The sequence below is a fragment of the Prunus persica genome, chromosome G5 (assembly GCF_000346465.2).
Source record: "Prunus persica cultivar Lovell chromosome G5, Prunus_persica_NCBIv2, whole genome shotgun sequence".
Classification (NCBI taxonomy): domain Eukaryota; kingdom Viridiplantae; phylum Streptophyta; class Magnoliopsida; order Rosales; family Rosaceae; genus Prunus; species Prunus persica.
Genome location: NC_034013.1, coordinates 12,065,941 through 12,080,467, shown reverse-complemented (window position 1 = coordinate 12,080,467; position 14,527 = coordinate 12,065,941). Strand labels below are relative to the sequence as shown.

At 38.2% G+C, this 14,527-nt stretch overlaps 3 protein-coding genes across 6 annotated transcripts; 1 reads left to right on the top strand and 2 right to left on the bottom strand.

The window, feature by feature from the left end:
• On the bottom strand, window positions 234-4,497 carry LOC18776813 (UDP-glucose 4-epimerase GEPI48). Its single transcript, XM_007209262.2, has 9 exons — window positions 3,804-4,497; window positions 3,265-3,314; window positions 3,024-3,159; window positions 2,724-2,825; window positions 2,274-2,501; window positions 1,931-2,009; window positions 1,602-1,684; window positions 821-912; window positions 234-742 (listed from the first exon to the last, which is right to left on the bottom strand). The coding sequence occupies exons 1-9, from the start codon at window positions 3,984-3,986 to the stop codon at window positions 649-651; spliced, it is 1,047 nt and encodes a 348-aa protein (XP_007209324.1). The 5' UTR covers window positions 3,987-4,497; the 3' UTR covers window positions 234-648.
• On the top strand, window positions 7,008-9,442 carry LOC18777676 (RNA pseudouridine synthase 3, mitochondrial). 3 transcript variants are annotated; one of them, XM_020564245.1, is made up of 10 exons: window positions 7,008-7,353; window positions 7,445-7,504; window positions 7,589-7,747; window positions 7,836-7,883; window positions 7,980-8,060; window positions 8,238-8,354; window positions 8,443-8,544; window positions 8,633-8,791; window positions 8,923-9,088; window positions 9,184-9,301. In XM_020564245.1, exons 1-10 carry the CDS (start codon window positions 7,039-7,041, stop codon window positions 9,207-9,209), a joined length of 1,233 nt encoding a protein of 410 aa, XP_020419834.1. In that variant the 5' UTR covers window positions 7,008-7,038; the 3' UTR covers window positions 9,210-9,301. The 3 variants fall into 3 exon arrangements, with proteins under 3 accessions (XP_020419834.1, XP_020419833.1, XP_007209989.1); XM_020564244.1 differs by having other exon boundaries at window positions 9,181-9,301; XM_007209927.2 differs by having other exon boundaries at window positions 8,923-9,442.
• Window positions 9,554-14,040, bottom strand: LOC18777985. Of its 2 annotated transcripts, none has more exons than XM_020564242.1 (12): window positions 13,464-14,040; window positions 12,983-13,146; window positions 12,581-12,658; window positions 12,403-12,482; window positions 11,986-12,070; window positions 11,456-11,875; window positions 11,007-11,114; window positions 10,672-10,739; window positions 10,417-10,504; window positions 10,260-10,331; window positions 10,128-10,181; window positions 9,554-10,004 (listed from the first exon to the last, which is right to left on the bottom strand). In XM_020564242.1, the coding sequence occupies exons 1-12, from the start codon at window positions 13,879-13,881 to the stop codon at window positions 9,924-9,926; spliced, it is 1,716 nt and encodes a 571-aa protein (XP_020419831.1). In that variant the 5' UTR covers window positions 13,882-14,040; the 3' UTR covers window positions 9,554-9,923. The 2 variants fall into 2 exon arrangements, with proteins under 2 accessions (XP_020419831.1, XP_020419832.1); XM_020564243.1 differs by having other exon boundaries at window positions 11,753-11,875.

Here is a 14,527-nt window from a genome sequence, read left to right as displayed (position 1 = left end):
AACTCCACTAATATAATGAGGGGGTTACGTTAAGGGGGTCTGTTGATGGGTTCAATCGGACCGATTGATCGACAAATCTTAAAAGATCCCCTCATTTTATAACTCTTCACTGTAACCTCTCATTACAGAACTTTGGGCTAAGAATGATATAGTAGCAACTTTCAGCCAAAAAGAAACTGGTATCTCAAGTTAGCAAATCAAACCCAAACGGGTCTTAACACAGTTTATTCTGAAATTCCAAATTCCTATACGCAAATAAAACAGCAAAAGCAATCTGATCTCATGATCTTATGATTCAAAGTACATGTTGGATAGCACAAGTAACAGCAATTGGTTAGAACTGTACTACTAAAACTTTGATTTTAAGTAAAGATGAAAAGATGACATTAATTGGCCAGAATCACAACATCACAATGACTAACAGCTTAAAATCTGCCAACAAAACTCAGGAGGAAGACCTAATCTCTGCTAGGCCACTAAAAGCTTTACATCGAGGGTGAGAGTTGACCGCTAAACCTAAATATAAAGCATATGAAACTATCAGCTTTTCAGTCTGCATGTCCATAAGCTATACGGTTTTTTTGCTAGTCTAGTTCCACTGTTGATAAACACTAAACTAAAATATAAAGCATATCAAACTATCAGCTTTCAGTTGGTAGATTCTGAGGTATCATAGCCAAATGGATTTTTGCTAGCCCAGTTCCACTGGTCCCGGCACATGTCATCAATGCTATATTGCGCCCTGCCAAGGAGATTAGACATGTCAGAAATCAATCTTTATGGCAAACCATGCATAAAATTTGCAACACTCAGTACTCACTTCCAGTTGAGTTCCCTCTCTGCCTTTTCTGTTGATGCATAGACAACTTCTGCATCACCGGGACGCCTCCCAGATGTGACAAGAGGAATTTTCTGAAATAGTAATGAGTAGAGATATAAGCTTAACCAAAAAGACAAATTGTCCAACAAAAACTGAGAAATGTTGACCAGGATGAATATTGTGGAACAAGGTCCTAGATTCTTCCTAGGTGAAGTAGAACAAAAGAACTGAACACAATATTTTCCGACTCTGGAATTCTAGTACTCACAAGTCATTATTAGGTCATACACTTCAACTGACTTTTTTTTGTATGGGGGGTGGTGGCAGTTAAGGGCTGGACGGAGTGTGGACGAGGTACATCTTAGGTTTGAAATATTGATAGTAAAGGCAAACAAACAAGCCACTCCTAGATTAGGAAACCTAAACGAACAAACTCATAAGCATCACCCATAATTCTGACAGCTGAGAGTTGGGCTTGGGGAACAAACTCATAAGCACCTCTATCCTAACAAATAAAAATTGCACAGATGTACAGAAAACCCTTCACAGAATGAGACCCCACTATTACAAATAGCAGAATCTTGACAGCTGAGAGTTGGGCTTGGGGAACCAATTCAATAACCAAGTGCTGTGTCAAGAACTACTGCCTCACTGAACCATTTATGTTCAGTGAAACAAATCACCAGAGCAATTTTTATTTATAAGCATACAGAAGTTTATAAGAATCAGCAAGATCAAAATGAGGGAAGAACACAGAAATATTTGACAAGAAAATACAGACCTTTCCAGATGCACTTTCAAATGCTGCAACCATCTCTAAGACCGATGTTCCTTTACCTGTTCCTAAATTGTACACCTCGCAACCTACGAATAAAAACACAAATGATGTTAACAAATTGAGAATCTCTGTGGAATAAAGGAAAACTAAAATGCAAAAGTTCTATATTGAACCCTGTCCGAACCACAATAACATGAGATCTACAACACCAAAACAACACATTTAAGGCAAGAGATATTAAATAATTTGGAGGGTGGCATCAAAAAATCACAGGGGCAAACAAACAGGAACACATCAAGTATCAAATAATGTGGGGATATTAGAACCCATACCTATGTTATCCTCATCTAACTTCTGCAAGGCAGCAATGTGCCCATCTGCTAAATCAACTACATGAATATAATCACGAACCTGAAATAGAACAAACAATCACAACTGAGCCTTCATCAATAGTATAGGACAAAGACAGAAAAGGAAAAACAACTGATGCAAGCCTAATGCCCCAAAATTTTCAAGTACAATAACACATTATTAATCCATACAATAACAAAGGTGAAGTATTGATGTACGCAGATACAAGACACGAAGGAAAATTTTAAGTAATGAAGTAAGGAGAGCATCATGCGCAGATATGAAAGAATTGGCTTAAAGCAAAAGGCTTAAATGAATGCATACCCCAGTACCATCCTTGGTATTATAGTCAGTTCCAAACACCGTCAGGGCTTGACGCCTGCCAACAGCAACTTGCTGCACAAACGGCATGAGATTGTTTGGGATACCACGGGGATCCTCACCAATATGACCGCTAGGATGTGCACCAACTGGATTGAAGTATCTCAGCAATATGATTTTCCAATCAGAGTCTGAGCAGTAAACATCACGAGCAATTTCTTCAATGAAAAGCTGAAAAAGAGCCATATTAGACATCATTGAAGATATCAAGGAAGAAAATCCTAAGCAGCAACATAAAAAGGGGACAAACACAATCTACATCATCTGAACTGATAAACTGCATAAATATCAAATCAAAATTATGATAAACTAAAAAGGAGTTGCATAACTGATGCCCTTACTGAGAACTTAACCTGACATTTGATGAGCTAATTAGAGGTGAATATGATATACCTTAGTTCGTCCATATGGATTCGCTGCAACAAGTGGGAAATCTTCTGTACATGGGACCACCTTCGGCCAACCATAAACAGTTGCTGACGATGAGAACACAAGCTGAAATCATTCAAAGTCATGTGAAATCCATGTCAAAGAAAGATCAGATAAAATCAAAATCTGCATTTAAAAGAAATCACCAACAAAGTACTATTAATATAAAAATTGGGACTAAGTGTCATCATATAGAAATCACCAGTTATGTGTCATCAATATTCTTATAGAGCTCAGGAACTAAGTGTTTGGCATAGCACCAACCTTTTTGCATCCATGGGCAGCCATTACTTCCAACAGAGTAATCGTCCCGATTAAATTGTTGTTATAATACAGCAATGGTTTCTGCACACTTTCACCAACTGCTTTGAGTCCAGCAAAGTGTATGACAGCATCAAATCTGCATTTTGGAGACATCATCAAATCTGTAAGATTACCATAGCTTAGATTGCAAAACAAAGACATGCTCAAGTTTTGGGGAAGCTCCTGGGTTGAACATGCTTACGGTATTGAAGAAAAGAGTTTATCCAGTGCTGGTTTGTCCCGGAGGTCCACCTGCGGTTGAAATTGGAAACATAATTATGAGAATTCATGACCATCCATAAATCTAAGTAACAGTGAACACACTGGTCCTTAAAAAAAGTTCAAAACTTTTACTATTTCTCAGCGCTTAAATTCATAAATCTGTAAGTATATATTAAAGTAACTAAACTCTACGCAAACTTTCTCAGCGGCTACTAAAACACAAAATCATGGAATTATATAAATTTCCCAAATTTTCAACTATGAAAAACTCAAACTTAAAAACCCAAGTTTTTAATTCAGTTCTTTTATGTACCCACCAAAAAGAGAAAACAAAAAAGAAATTATAATTGCAATTTTGAAAGTTAGGTATAAACGAGCAGTAATCAGACACATATTCAGTTCAAAAGCCAAAGAGTGTCAGTTTCTTCCAAATCAATTACAACTAACTGAAAGCAAGGAGAGGGTGCAAATTGAACACACAATCAACCCAATTGCCAAATTCAACAAAAATAGCCAAACCTTGTGAAAGGAGAGGTTTTTGCCGAATTCACGCGCGAGTTCTCTGACACGGTTGACGGCGACTTCGGAGGAGTTATCAAGGTTGTCAACGACGACGGTCTTAAAGCCGCCGAGCAGAAGCTGAAGCACGGTGTGACTGCCGATATAACCGGCCCCGCCGGTGACCAGTATGGTCTTGGCCATGAACGATTCAGGGCTGTCAATACGACAGCGAAGTACGCAACGCAGAGGAAGATTCAGAGGAGAGAGAGAAGTTGTGGGTTGTGCAAAAGCGTGAACCTTTTGGTTGGCACCGCAGTAAAAGCATGAAAAGCAGGCCAATATATAGGCACCGATGCCCGTCGCCAGCGAGACTTCAATTAAATTATTAATTTTTTTCCTCCTTTTCCAATTTCTTGAACAGGAAGAAGAACACGCGAAGCAGTTTTCTCAAGTCTCAGTGAGGCAGTAACTGAAATTCGGAATTAAAAATTGGAAAAAAGGGCTTTTTGTGTGGACCAGATCTGACACGTGGCGCGATCTCGGCAGCTGTGATTTGTGAAGCTTCGAAGACTCACATGTCGACCAACACAGTGATGAGGACTTGGGGAGGAAAGTTACGGAGGGGGCGGCAATGGCGATTTGTGTTTGCCTTTTTTAGGTCAAAATTAAATGTCATTGCCAAATGAGATTAAAGGCTAGAATCTTGTAGATGGTGATGGAATTAAGGAAAAAAAAATTTAGGGGGTTTAAGGTTAATAAATATGATGTGGGCCCCCATATCTCTCATGAAATCGCTGGCTTTTATTTGGCGAGATTGAGATATTATTTATGTGCTAATTTATTCCTAGACAAAGAAACGAAATTGACAGATTTTGACCCTATTTAATGGCTGACAATATGAAATTAAAAAGATTGATGAATGGCATTTTATTATGCCATCGGTTTTATTGTGACTCAATATAAAAACCTTCCCTTTGGTTAGTTTAATGCTCGTTTATAAGACGAATGATAAATATTTTTTTATAAATGTGTTACGACCTTATGATGTCTTTTCATATGAATGAAAGTACTACGAGATCAAGAGTTAGTTAACGCAACTAATAATGATAGATTTCATTTTTTTTTAAGGCATCTGAGCTATAGAGGCTAAATTTTTTGCAACCCATCCTCTAATTTGTTTAATTATGTCAAGGAAGAGATCACAAGTCGATATTTGATTGATTGATTGATTATGTCATTAGCGGAAGAATTCATAATAGATCACAAATAGTAAAAACAGGTGTAGTTCGAGGACAGTATTTCATTATCCATGTATGCAGACAATTTTGCTAAACCCAATGTATGCGGACAATTTTGTCAATTTTACTAAACCCATGTATATGGACAATTCTTTTTAACTAAGATGTACATATTAATAATTCACGCATGTTATAATTTGAATGGACTCATTTTAGAATCACACATAAAATCCAATATCAACCATATGTGAAAAATTGCATTTGATTAACTTTCTATATAAGCTTTAAACCTACAACCATCTCATTCTATCATATAAAATGAGAGGACTAAAAAGGAAGTATATCAAGAATATATTCACCTTCATTTTTTTGGGATAGGATTGAAGAATATATTCTAGATATTAGAAAGATATCTCAAACTCTTCAATCATAAAGTTTTTATTCACCTTTCAAGAGCCAATGAGTGCGATCTCTCTCTCTCTCTCTCTCTCTCTCTCTCTCTCTCTCTCTCTCTCATTGTTAATCAAACACTAAAACTCATAATTATGTAATTATGTAATAATCCAAGCTCTCATTCTAACATTTGCCGAAACAAAAGAATGCTCTCATTCTAAAAAGGCCAAAATCACAATGCAATCAAAGCTCCACCATCTAATAAAAAAATATAATTTAAAAAAAAAGTGGGCCTTTATCCTTTGAAGTTTTGGCATTACTTGAGTGGATACGTGTTTGTTTTTGTGAAGCTGTGATCACAAGGAACTGCATGGCTTTCTGTGGAAGTGCAGAACACGTAATTGCAAATAAATTCAAAACCTGCCGCTTTTCGTGAATGTTCAGGAAGTGGATAAAACACGGAGCCACCGGCCCATTTAAAAGGCATAATTGAAGGTTCTGTACTTTATTCACCCAGGAAGGCAAAAAGTCTACGGAAACTAAGGTGACGTGCATGCATGGAGTTGAAAAAGTGGGGAAATTAAAATAAATAATTAAAAAAAAAAGGTTTTTTATTTTTACTTTAAATTATTCTTGCAATTGAAGTTAGGTCGTTTGGTCACTAACTTCATCAGAATTCAAAGGACCTAAACGTATTTTTAATATAGATGATCATTACGGTGCATCAATGTCCATGTGGAAATTATTATTAGCACATTCTCTATAAACATTCTTTTTCTTTTTTATGTTTTCTATGTTTATTTTATTCTTTTTAAATTAAACCCAATGAGAAACCTCACACATGCAAAATTTAGGTGATCTTCCATTATAATTTTTGGACTTTTTTACGGTTGGGTTGCAAACCTCTTTTTTCCTTTGTTCATGCCGTATTGGGTGCATGTATAAATTTCTTACACTCATTAGTACTAGGTTCGGTTTGGTTCATTTTTCGTGTTTTGTTTAATTTTTTAAAATGTAATCAATGCTTGCATTGATAGTTTTAAATTATTGACAGAGGACACATACTATTAACATGCTATGAATAATTCGAACTTGAAATTACTGGTACGCAAATTAAAACTCTTTTTTACATTCGAACTTGTCTAACATATTGTATTGGGATGTACAGGAAAAGGAAGCTAATTAATTAAGGCCCCATCTTTCTCATTTCAGTTCACCGACCTTGTGATCCTTTTGATGATATAATGAAGAACATAACAATTAAAATAATAGCTGAAAGCTAATATGTACTGTGCAAAAGCCAAACGTGGCTGGCTTGTTAGCTATGTATTGCATCGCTCCATTTAATAATGTCACATTACAGCTCCTCCTCCTCCTCATCATTCATTCGTCAAAACATAAATTAAATTAAACCACAATTTGGGCCATAAGATACCTGTTTACAACCCCAGTTACCTAAATACAACAAACCGTTCCCTGTCGTAAATAAAATAATTGAGTTTGTTGGGCCCACTGAAGAGAAAGCCCATAGGCCCAACCCAAGCCTAATCACTTCGGCCCATCAAACCTTCTTTCTTCTTCTTCACTCTCGCGTCGTTGCCTTCAGTACGACATGTGAAACGATGTGGAGAAGGAGCACCCGCGTGCTTTGCCGCCACGTGGCCAGGAGGGAATATTCTCGTGTATGCCCTCCGCCGGCGAAAAGCGCCGGACCGCTTATCCGGGTGTCGAATCACGTGGCCAGGTTGGGCCCACCGAAGGAAGGCCCGAAGCCCAGGCAGCTCCTGTCGTTGCCGCCCTTCCCCGGCCACCCTTTGCCGGGGAAGAGGTCGCATGAAGGCGGCGTCGTTTCGCGCGTCACCGCCGTCAGTTGGGTCAAGTATTACTTCGATGGGATTTACGACTCTACCATCCAGTCCCATTTCAAGCAAGGCCTTGTAAGTGAGAACCACTGCAGTGTTATTATCATTTTTCAAAAATTACGTTTTTATTAAATTTAAAATTTTAAAATTCAATTTTATTTTGTAGGTTCAGATGGAATGCCCAGGTATGATTGAAAAGGAAGGGCAAATGAAACCCATGAGAAAGGTAAAGATGCTTGCTTTTGCTTTGTGGGTGTGTTTGATTGTGTTTAATTTGATGTGGGTTTAATTTAATTTAATTTGCAAATAGATTAGGCCTAGTGAGGTCATGGAGGTAGGGGCAAGAGTATACGTACCGGTTTCAGTTGTGGAGAGTAGGGTTTCAAGGAGATTTGACTGCATACCAAGTGGAACATTGTACCCAAATGCTGATGAGATTGAGTATATGCAGAGGCGTGTCAAGTACAAGGCATGTTTTGAAGTTTAAACACTTATTGAGTTTTTGTTTGTTCGATGTTTTGGTTTCTTAGTTCTGATATACATTGGTTATATTTCAGGACTCTGCCATAATAGTGCTGAACAAGCCCCCGAAATTGCCGGTCAAGGTTAGAATCTATGGAGCGCCATTTGACATTTGTTGTAGGGTTCTACTGTTTAATTTGACCACCATTTGATTTCTGTACATGTAATGATTTTGTTAGGGTAATCTGCCAGTTCATAACAGCATGGATGCATTGGCAGCAGCAGCATTATCTTATGGTAATAACAAAGGTCCTAAGTTGGTAAGATTTTAGTTTTCAGTGACTCATATTAAATCAAATTCGACGAGAAACCCTTGCTGTATTCTAGAGCAGTCTTGGACTCTTCGGCTCTCCTTTGAGTTTACTTTATTCCCCAAATCATGTAGCCATTTCCAACATTTTAGCTCATCTCTGTTTCCCCGTTTGCATATTTTATAGGTTCATCGGCTTGACAGAGAGAGCAGTGGCCTCCACTTAATGGGGAGAACAAAAGAAAGTGTTTCTCTTCTGCAATGGTTATATACAGACTTCAATAAGGGGAAATCATCGTGTCAGGTATTATAACTCGTGTTGCTAGCATTACGCATATATAATTTTGTTAAAGATTGATTCTTAAGGCTGATAGGATTTTGGGTAATTTTAGGCTTGGGATGATGCATGTGAAGCTAGATATCAGAGGTACTGGGCATTGGTCATAGGCTCTCCTAAGGAAAAGGAAGGCTTAATTTGTGCTCCTCTTTCGAAGGTTCTTGATCCCTCTCTAAATTCAGTTTCCTGGTTTTTGTAGTGTTGAAGGAATAATGTGATTGTATCTATATTGTCATTGGTTGCAGGTGCTTCTTGACAATGGGAAGACAGAAAGGGTCATCTTGGCTCATCAATCAGGATTAGAAGCTTCCCAAAAGGCTATAACTCAATATCGGGTGCTTGGCCCCACAATAAATGGATGCTCATGGATTGAATTACGGCCACTCACTAGCCGGAAGCATCAGGTACAATAAATTTAGTGTGATACTGCAGCTATAGAGCGTAAAACTTTCTGGAGTCGTTTCTGTCTCCTAAAACATTGGCCGATACTGAATTTTAGGTTGTCTCTGATTTCAACTCTGCCATTTTTGTACAGCTCCGTGTCCATTGTGCTGAAGCCCTCGGAACACCAATTGTGGGCGACTATAAGTACGGGTGGTTTGTACACCGGAGATGGAAACAAATGCCTCACGTTGATGTTGAGCCAACATCTGGGCTGCCATACAAGTTGCGGAGGCCAGCAGGTCTGGATGTGCAGAAAGGTAGTGTTCTGTCGAAAGTCCCTCTGTTACATTTGCACTGTAGAGAGCTTGTACTCCCGAATATTGCTAAGTTCCTTCTTATATTGGATCAGAAGTTAGACAGCCTGCACCCTGCAGTTAGTTCAAAGCCAGATATCCTTCGGTTCGTGGCATCGATGCCTTCCCACATGAAAATTAGCTGGAATCTCATGTCATCTTACTTAGTATAGAGAAGGGCAGGTTGCTTTCTAAAACCTGATTTTCATTACTGTAAACATGATTTTTGTAGTGTCTGTACCTACAATTGTAATCTCTGTAAGTTTGTTAGACTCGAGCAAGTGATTATCGAAAGGGAAAGAAGAGAAGTTAGAGAATCGTTCCAACCTTTGATCCGAAAAAAAGTTTTCTAGTTGCATTCGAAGTTGATTAAAAGTTAAACATGGGGATCTATTCTTCACACAGAGCATCAGATTTTTGACAGTAATGTCCACAAAAATAGAAATAAAAACTTTATCTATATCAAATGGGAGCTTTCTTGCAACACTTACAATGTGGTGATCAATTAGAAATTTCAATGACATTGTCAGTTTATTCTCTATAGACATGAAATGCCTTCATAAATCAAACCACCGAAGATAGACGATTTTCAGCAGGACATGAACAAGCAGCACCTGAAGAGACCAAGCTCTTTCCACAAAGTCATGCCAGGGCAAAGCTTCTCAAACGTCCTATATCCTTCAGCATTGTTTCATGGAATGTGACAGAAATTTGGTTCTGGCCTTTGATTGATTCAACCAAAGAGAGATTTTGGGAGTCATCACCATGTGCTTCATCATTTACTTCATTATTTTGGTTCCTAAACCTGTTCTGTGGGCATCGGTTGGGAACTAAGAAGTCTTTCTGCCTCATCATTTGCTTCAACTTGTATTCTCCATCTCTGCAGAGAAAAATATATATGATTAGCAAACAATTGCATGAACCAAGTAATATTCTTTCTTTACTTTTATGAATGAATATTATAAATTCTTTATTTTTTGGTTAACGCAAAGTAAGGAGATGCCTCTTCAAGATTTTCTAGCTCCATGGTTTGCTGTATCTGTTCAGCAATATTTTCCTGCAAATAAGAATGACCTAGTTAGCTTGTATAAAGGCATATCACAGGGAAGGAACTATGTAATTAATTTGAGCTTACCACATTGCTTGCTGCTTCAGCAGCAAGAACATCAGAGTCCAATTCTACCTCAATTTCGATCATTGAGGAAATCTGATAAGCGGACAGCATAGCTATATTAGTCGACAACATTCAGAGGGGAGGGGGGGTTAAGTTGGGTCTAAAGACAAAACCATACTCTTGCATAGCTGTCAATAAGTTCAATCCGTCCCCTGAGAGAATTTTCCAAGCCTTCTCGAACCCTTTTGACTCTACTTCTTCGAGCACTAGATATTGAAAAACAAATTTGTTTCAGACTAGTGAAGTTGAAAGCAGAGGCCGATGCTAACTCGTTATTTGCGACATCACTAAAAAGACATTCAAGCATAAAATAATTTCAACTAATCATACGACTAGTTAAGAAAGGAAGAACAATAATGTTAGAGAGTTTCACCGATAAGAAGTCTCTCCTACGGCGAAAATTTTGTTCTCAAGTTGGCACATCCGAGCCAACATCCAGACCTGCACGGGAAATAAGTGAACATCTTTCTTATATCTTCAATCCACTCAGTTAATTATGCATGAAAGGAAAAGGGCAAGACGTGATTTCTGCCACAAAATTGTTGAATAACCCTTTTTTTGTTCAGATTGCTAGAGATTAGGCCACTTTTTTATGATCACAAAGCTACTCACTTTTTAGACAAAATAATCAACAAAAATCTTCATACATGTAGGATGTTCCACTGTAAAGTTTAATAAATCACAGTCACAACTAGCATGGAGGCTTACCTCTTTCTCAGCAGCTTCTTTTAGGCTCTTTATACGAGATTGGAGTGTGTCATATTGAGATAAAAGTTGCTGCTTGATAGCAACTGTATCCACCAATCTCCGAGGAAGCTGACAAAAAAAGCAAGTATATTATGAACAACATACATTTCTGAGTTGTTCAAGAAATGTCTTTAATGGAATATATGTAAACATTACAAACCATGTTAGATTGAGTAAACAAAACTACTTGCATAATCCTCAAACATCTAGCGTACCTAAAGAAAAGTTAGACCCTCATTACTTGTGAAGGGGTTGAAGAAACCAAATACTAATTGCAAGGGACCTGAAATTTCAATTAACAATGATCTTTTTTTTTTGTTTCCCTTTTCAGAAGGGCGAGGATGGGGGTTTGGGTATCACAAGTTACACTTATAATGGGAAAAAAATAAATTTACTAGCTTACTGCTTACACGACTCAATTGGGGGAAAACCAATGTGTTCAGAGTAACTCCAACAGCAAGAGATGCCACTGCAGCAACTGGAAGGAATTGGGGAAGGCTGGGGTCTATAACTCCAGAGGCAGCATTTCCAGAAGCCAAAACAGCAACAATTGGAAAAAGGATGGAGGGGTTTGTTAGCGAAGATCCTCTGTCTTTTATAGGGGCTCTTAATAGTTTTGACTCCCGGCCATCTTCATGGTTAGTCAGGCAGATTGGCTCCCCAGGATAAAAGTTGGGAGCCTTAGGACTAAATTTTAAGGGCCCCACCTCTCTGTAAACACTTGATGGAGCTGCTAGAGCAATAGTTACCCTTTCTCCTTCCTGTGCTGGGAGATCAACTGTTTCAGTAGCAAACCTGTTTGTACGAGCCATACCAGAAGGGGTTTGAACCTGAAAAAGGAGAGGGAAAATGATGATCAACAACAATATAGATATGATATAGGTGGAATTTCATGGATATAAAATGGGAAATTGAACATTCATAATGAATAATATCATACCACAATGGAGTGAACAGCAGCAGGAACACTTTGCTTCATTATTTGCAGGAATCTTAGGCCCCTTTTCCAAGCTGGAACATCCATGCTGCGTTCGGCAGTAGGAGATCCTTAGAAAAAGTCAATATCCCAGGATCAACACCACACACATATATTAGCTGTGTGATTGACATAGAATTAACATGTGATAAGTTTGATGTGTATTCCAATAAATGACACTGTAATCAGGTTCACAAGTCTCTGCTAAAAAATGTATAACTGTTATAAATCATATTAATCCGTAGCTCTCTGAGGAACTCAGAGCAAGATCATCGTGCATACACTGGTTACGGAAAATGCTCTTGCGCATGTTCTCAAACATAGAGAAACTATAGAGAGTCAATATTAACCAGCTAAACAAAAGCAGATAAATAAACCCACCTGATTTCTTCTGACTCAATACTAGCTATGTTGCCAGAAATAAGTTCGTATTGGTAGCAGCACTTTGCACACGACACTATCTGCACCAGATTTGTGGCATGAGTACCATTGCTTTGAACAAAGCATCCAATCTCATGTATTCCTCAAAAATGAGTTCACAGGTTTTTGACATGCATACCTGAATACCATGTTGTGGTTGTGCAACAGCAACAGCTATCATACAGCTTGGACACCTAACAACCTTCCCAAATGGGACCTGAAAACCACATTAAAGCCAGTCAGATGTTTTTCACATGTGTCCAAGACAAATTGAATAAAGGAAAAGAAGACAATTAAAGTACATAAAATGATTTGAGTGTCTTATTTCCTGACTACTGGTTTCAAGTGTCCAAAATTGAAAACCAATCAATTAATAGTTTAAAACCGACATCAGCCAACAGAAACAAGTGAGGGGCAGTTAAAGCTGGCAATTATGAGTTTATCATAGTTTCCTTATAAAATACAAATGTAATTGCTCGGGAAAAAACCAAATGCTGAAAGAAAGAGGCAAAAAAACAAAGAAAAAAAGAAATGTTTTTACCTCCTCAGCAGGAGATACTCCTACTCGGCAAATATTGTTGATCATCCTAAGGGCATCAGAAACTTTCAGTGATGCAGCTAGACCCAGAATCAATGATGTGTATACGCGTACATCTGGTCTGGACCACTTCCACCTCTCAACAAGAGGGCCATTTTCATTAACACCTGCCCCAGAACAAGTGATCAATGCCCCTAGTTAATTTCCCACAAGTAATGTACTAAAAACAACAGATGAATTTAGAAATGGAATTCAGCAGTAAATTTCTTACAAACACACACTCCCATTTGGCATAAGTTGTATGTATTCTAGATTACCATTCAGCAATACTGTCAGCAAGGCAAGCTTTGCATAGATGAACATAAATAGACAAACCCATTCCTTTTTTGAAATCCAATTGAAAATTGGAATGTTGAGTTATGATGAAAAACAATGCTAGTCTTCCAAACATAAGAGCAACTGATGTTAAAACCCAAACCAATACCTTGATCAAAACTCGCACGCATTTCATAAAAAACAGAGAGAGCCAGGTCAGGGTTGTTCCTTTTAAGGGCAGCTGATACAATAGCACAACAATCAGAAGCACTCACAAAACCACCATTTCTCCCAGTAATTTCTGCGATCATCTGGAGTGCTTCTTGGGCGTCCTTAGCACCCGAAACTTTACTAAGCAACTCATCATCTAACAACTCGGAGACAGAGTCCTCTGCCAACCCACTACCACTTTCGCTCTCACCCAATGACGCTTTTGTTGTGAGGAGCTTGGAGAAGTTGATGGAAGTAGTTTGGATTCTGAACAGCAAGGCGTTGGTTGCGTTGGTGGTGATAATGGGGAGTGGTGGAGAGGAGTGAGAGAGACGAGAGAGCCATGGGGATAGGGAGCTGAGGTTTATTAAAGTCATTTCTGAAATGGGTTCGATCGAAGTTTGAACCCACCAAGAGTAAAGAACAAAGCTATAGGCTATAATTTGTAATGGACCAATGGAGGTCTCTGTGTTTGTGTGTGGGTTTTGTGGTGATAAAGATGAGGAACGAGAGGTGGTTATTAGACGTTATGAGTTGGGACAAGACCAGCGACAGGTATGGAAGTTTAGTAACGTCCATGTATTTGGAAGGAAGACTAGGTCCACCATTTAATGAAAATAATCACAAAAAGAAACATTTTCTTCAACAACATTGGCTGTGTAGAGAAGCCAAAACATAAATCTTCCTTATTAAAAGAATTCGTAGTGAAAAAAAAGGAAATCGTTTTGACTTGTGCGAATTGTTTGTGCGAATTGTTCATGTCACGTGACAATACTGAATAACTGAATTTATTATTCTTTTACTCAGCACTACTAAGTGACCAGAACAACCTCACACAAGTTATAAACGGTTGAGTAATTGCATATCACTTGTTAAATTTGGTATAAGCATTATATGTATTTTAATTTCCAATCGGTATCTTTGTGTTTGGATTATGTAATTTGGTTATTATTAGGAGGACAAAATGTAGGACCTCGTTGACCAGTTCTACTCTATATGTCTCTGGTTGTTACAGCTTGCGGT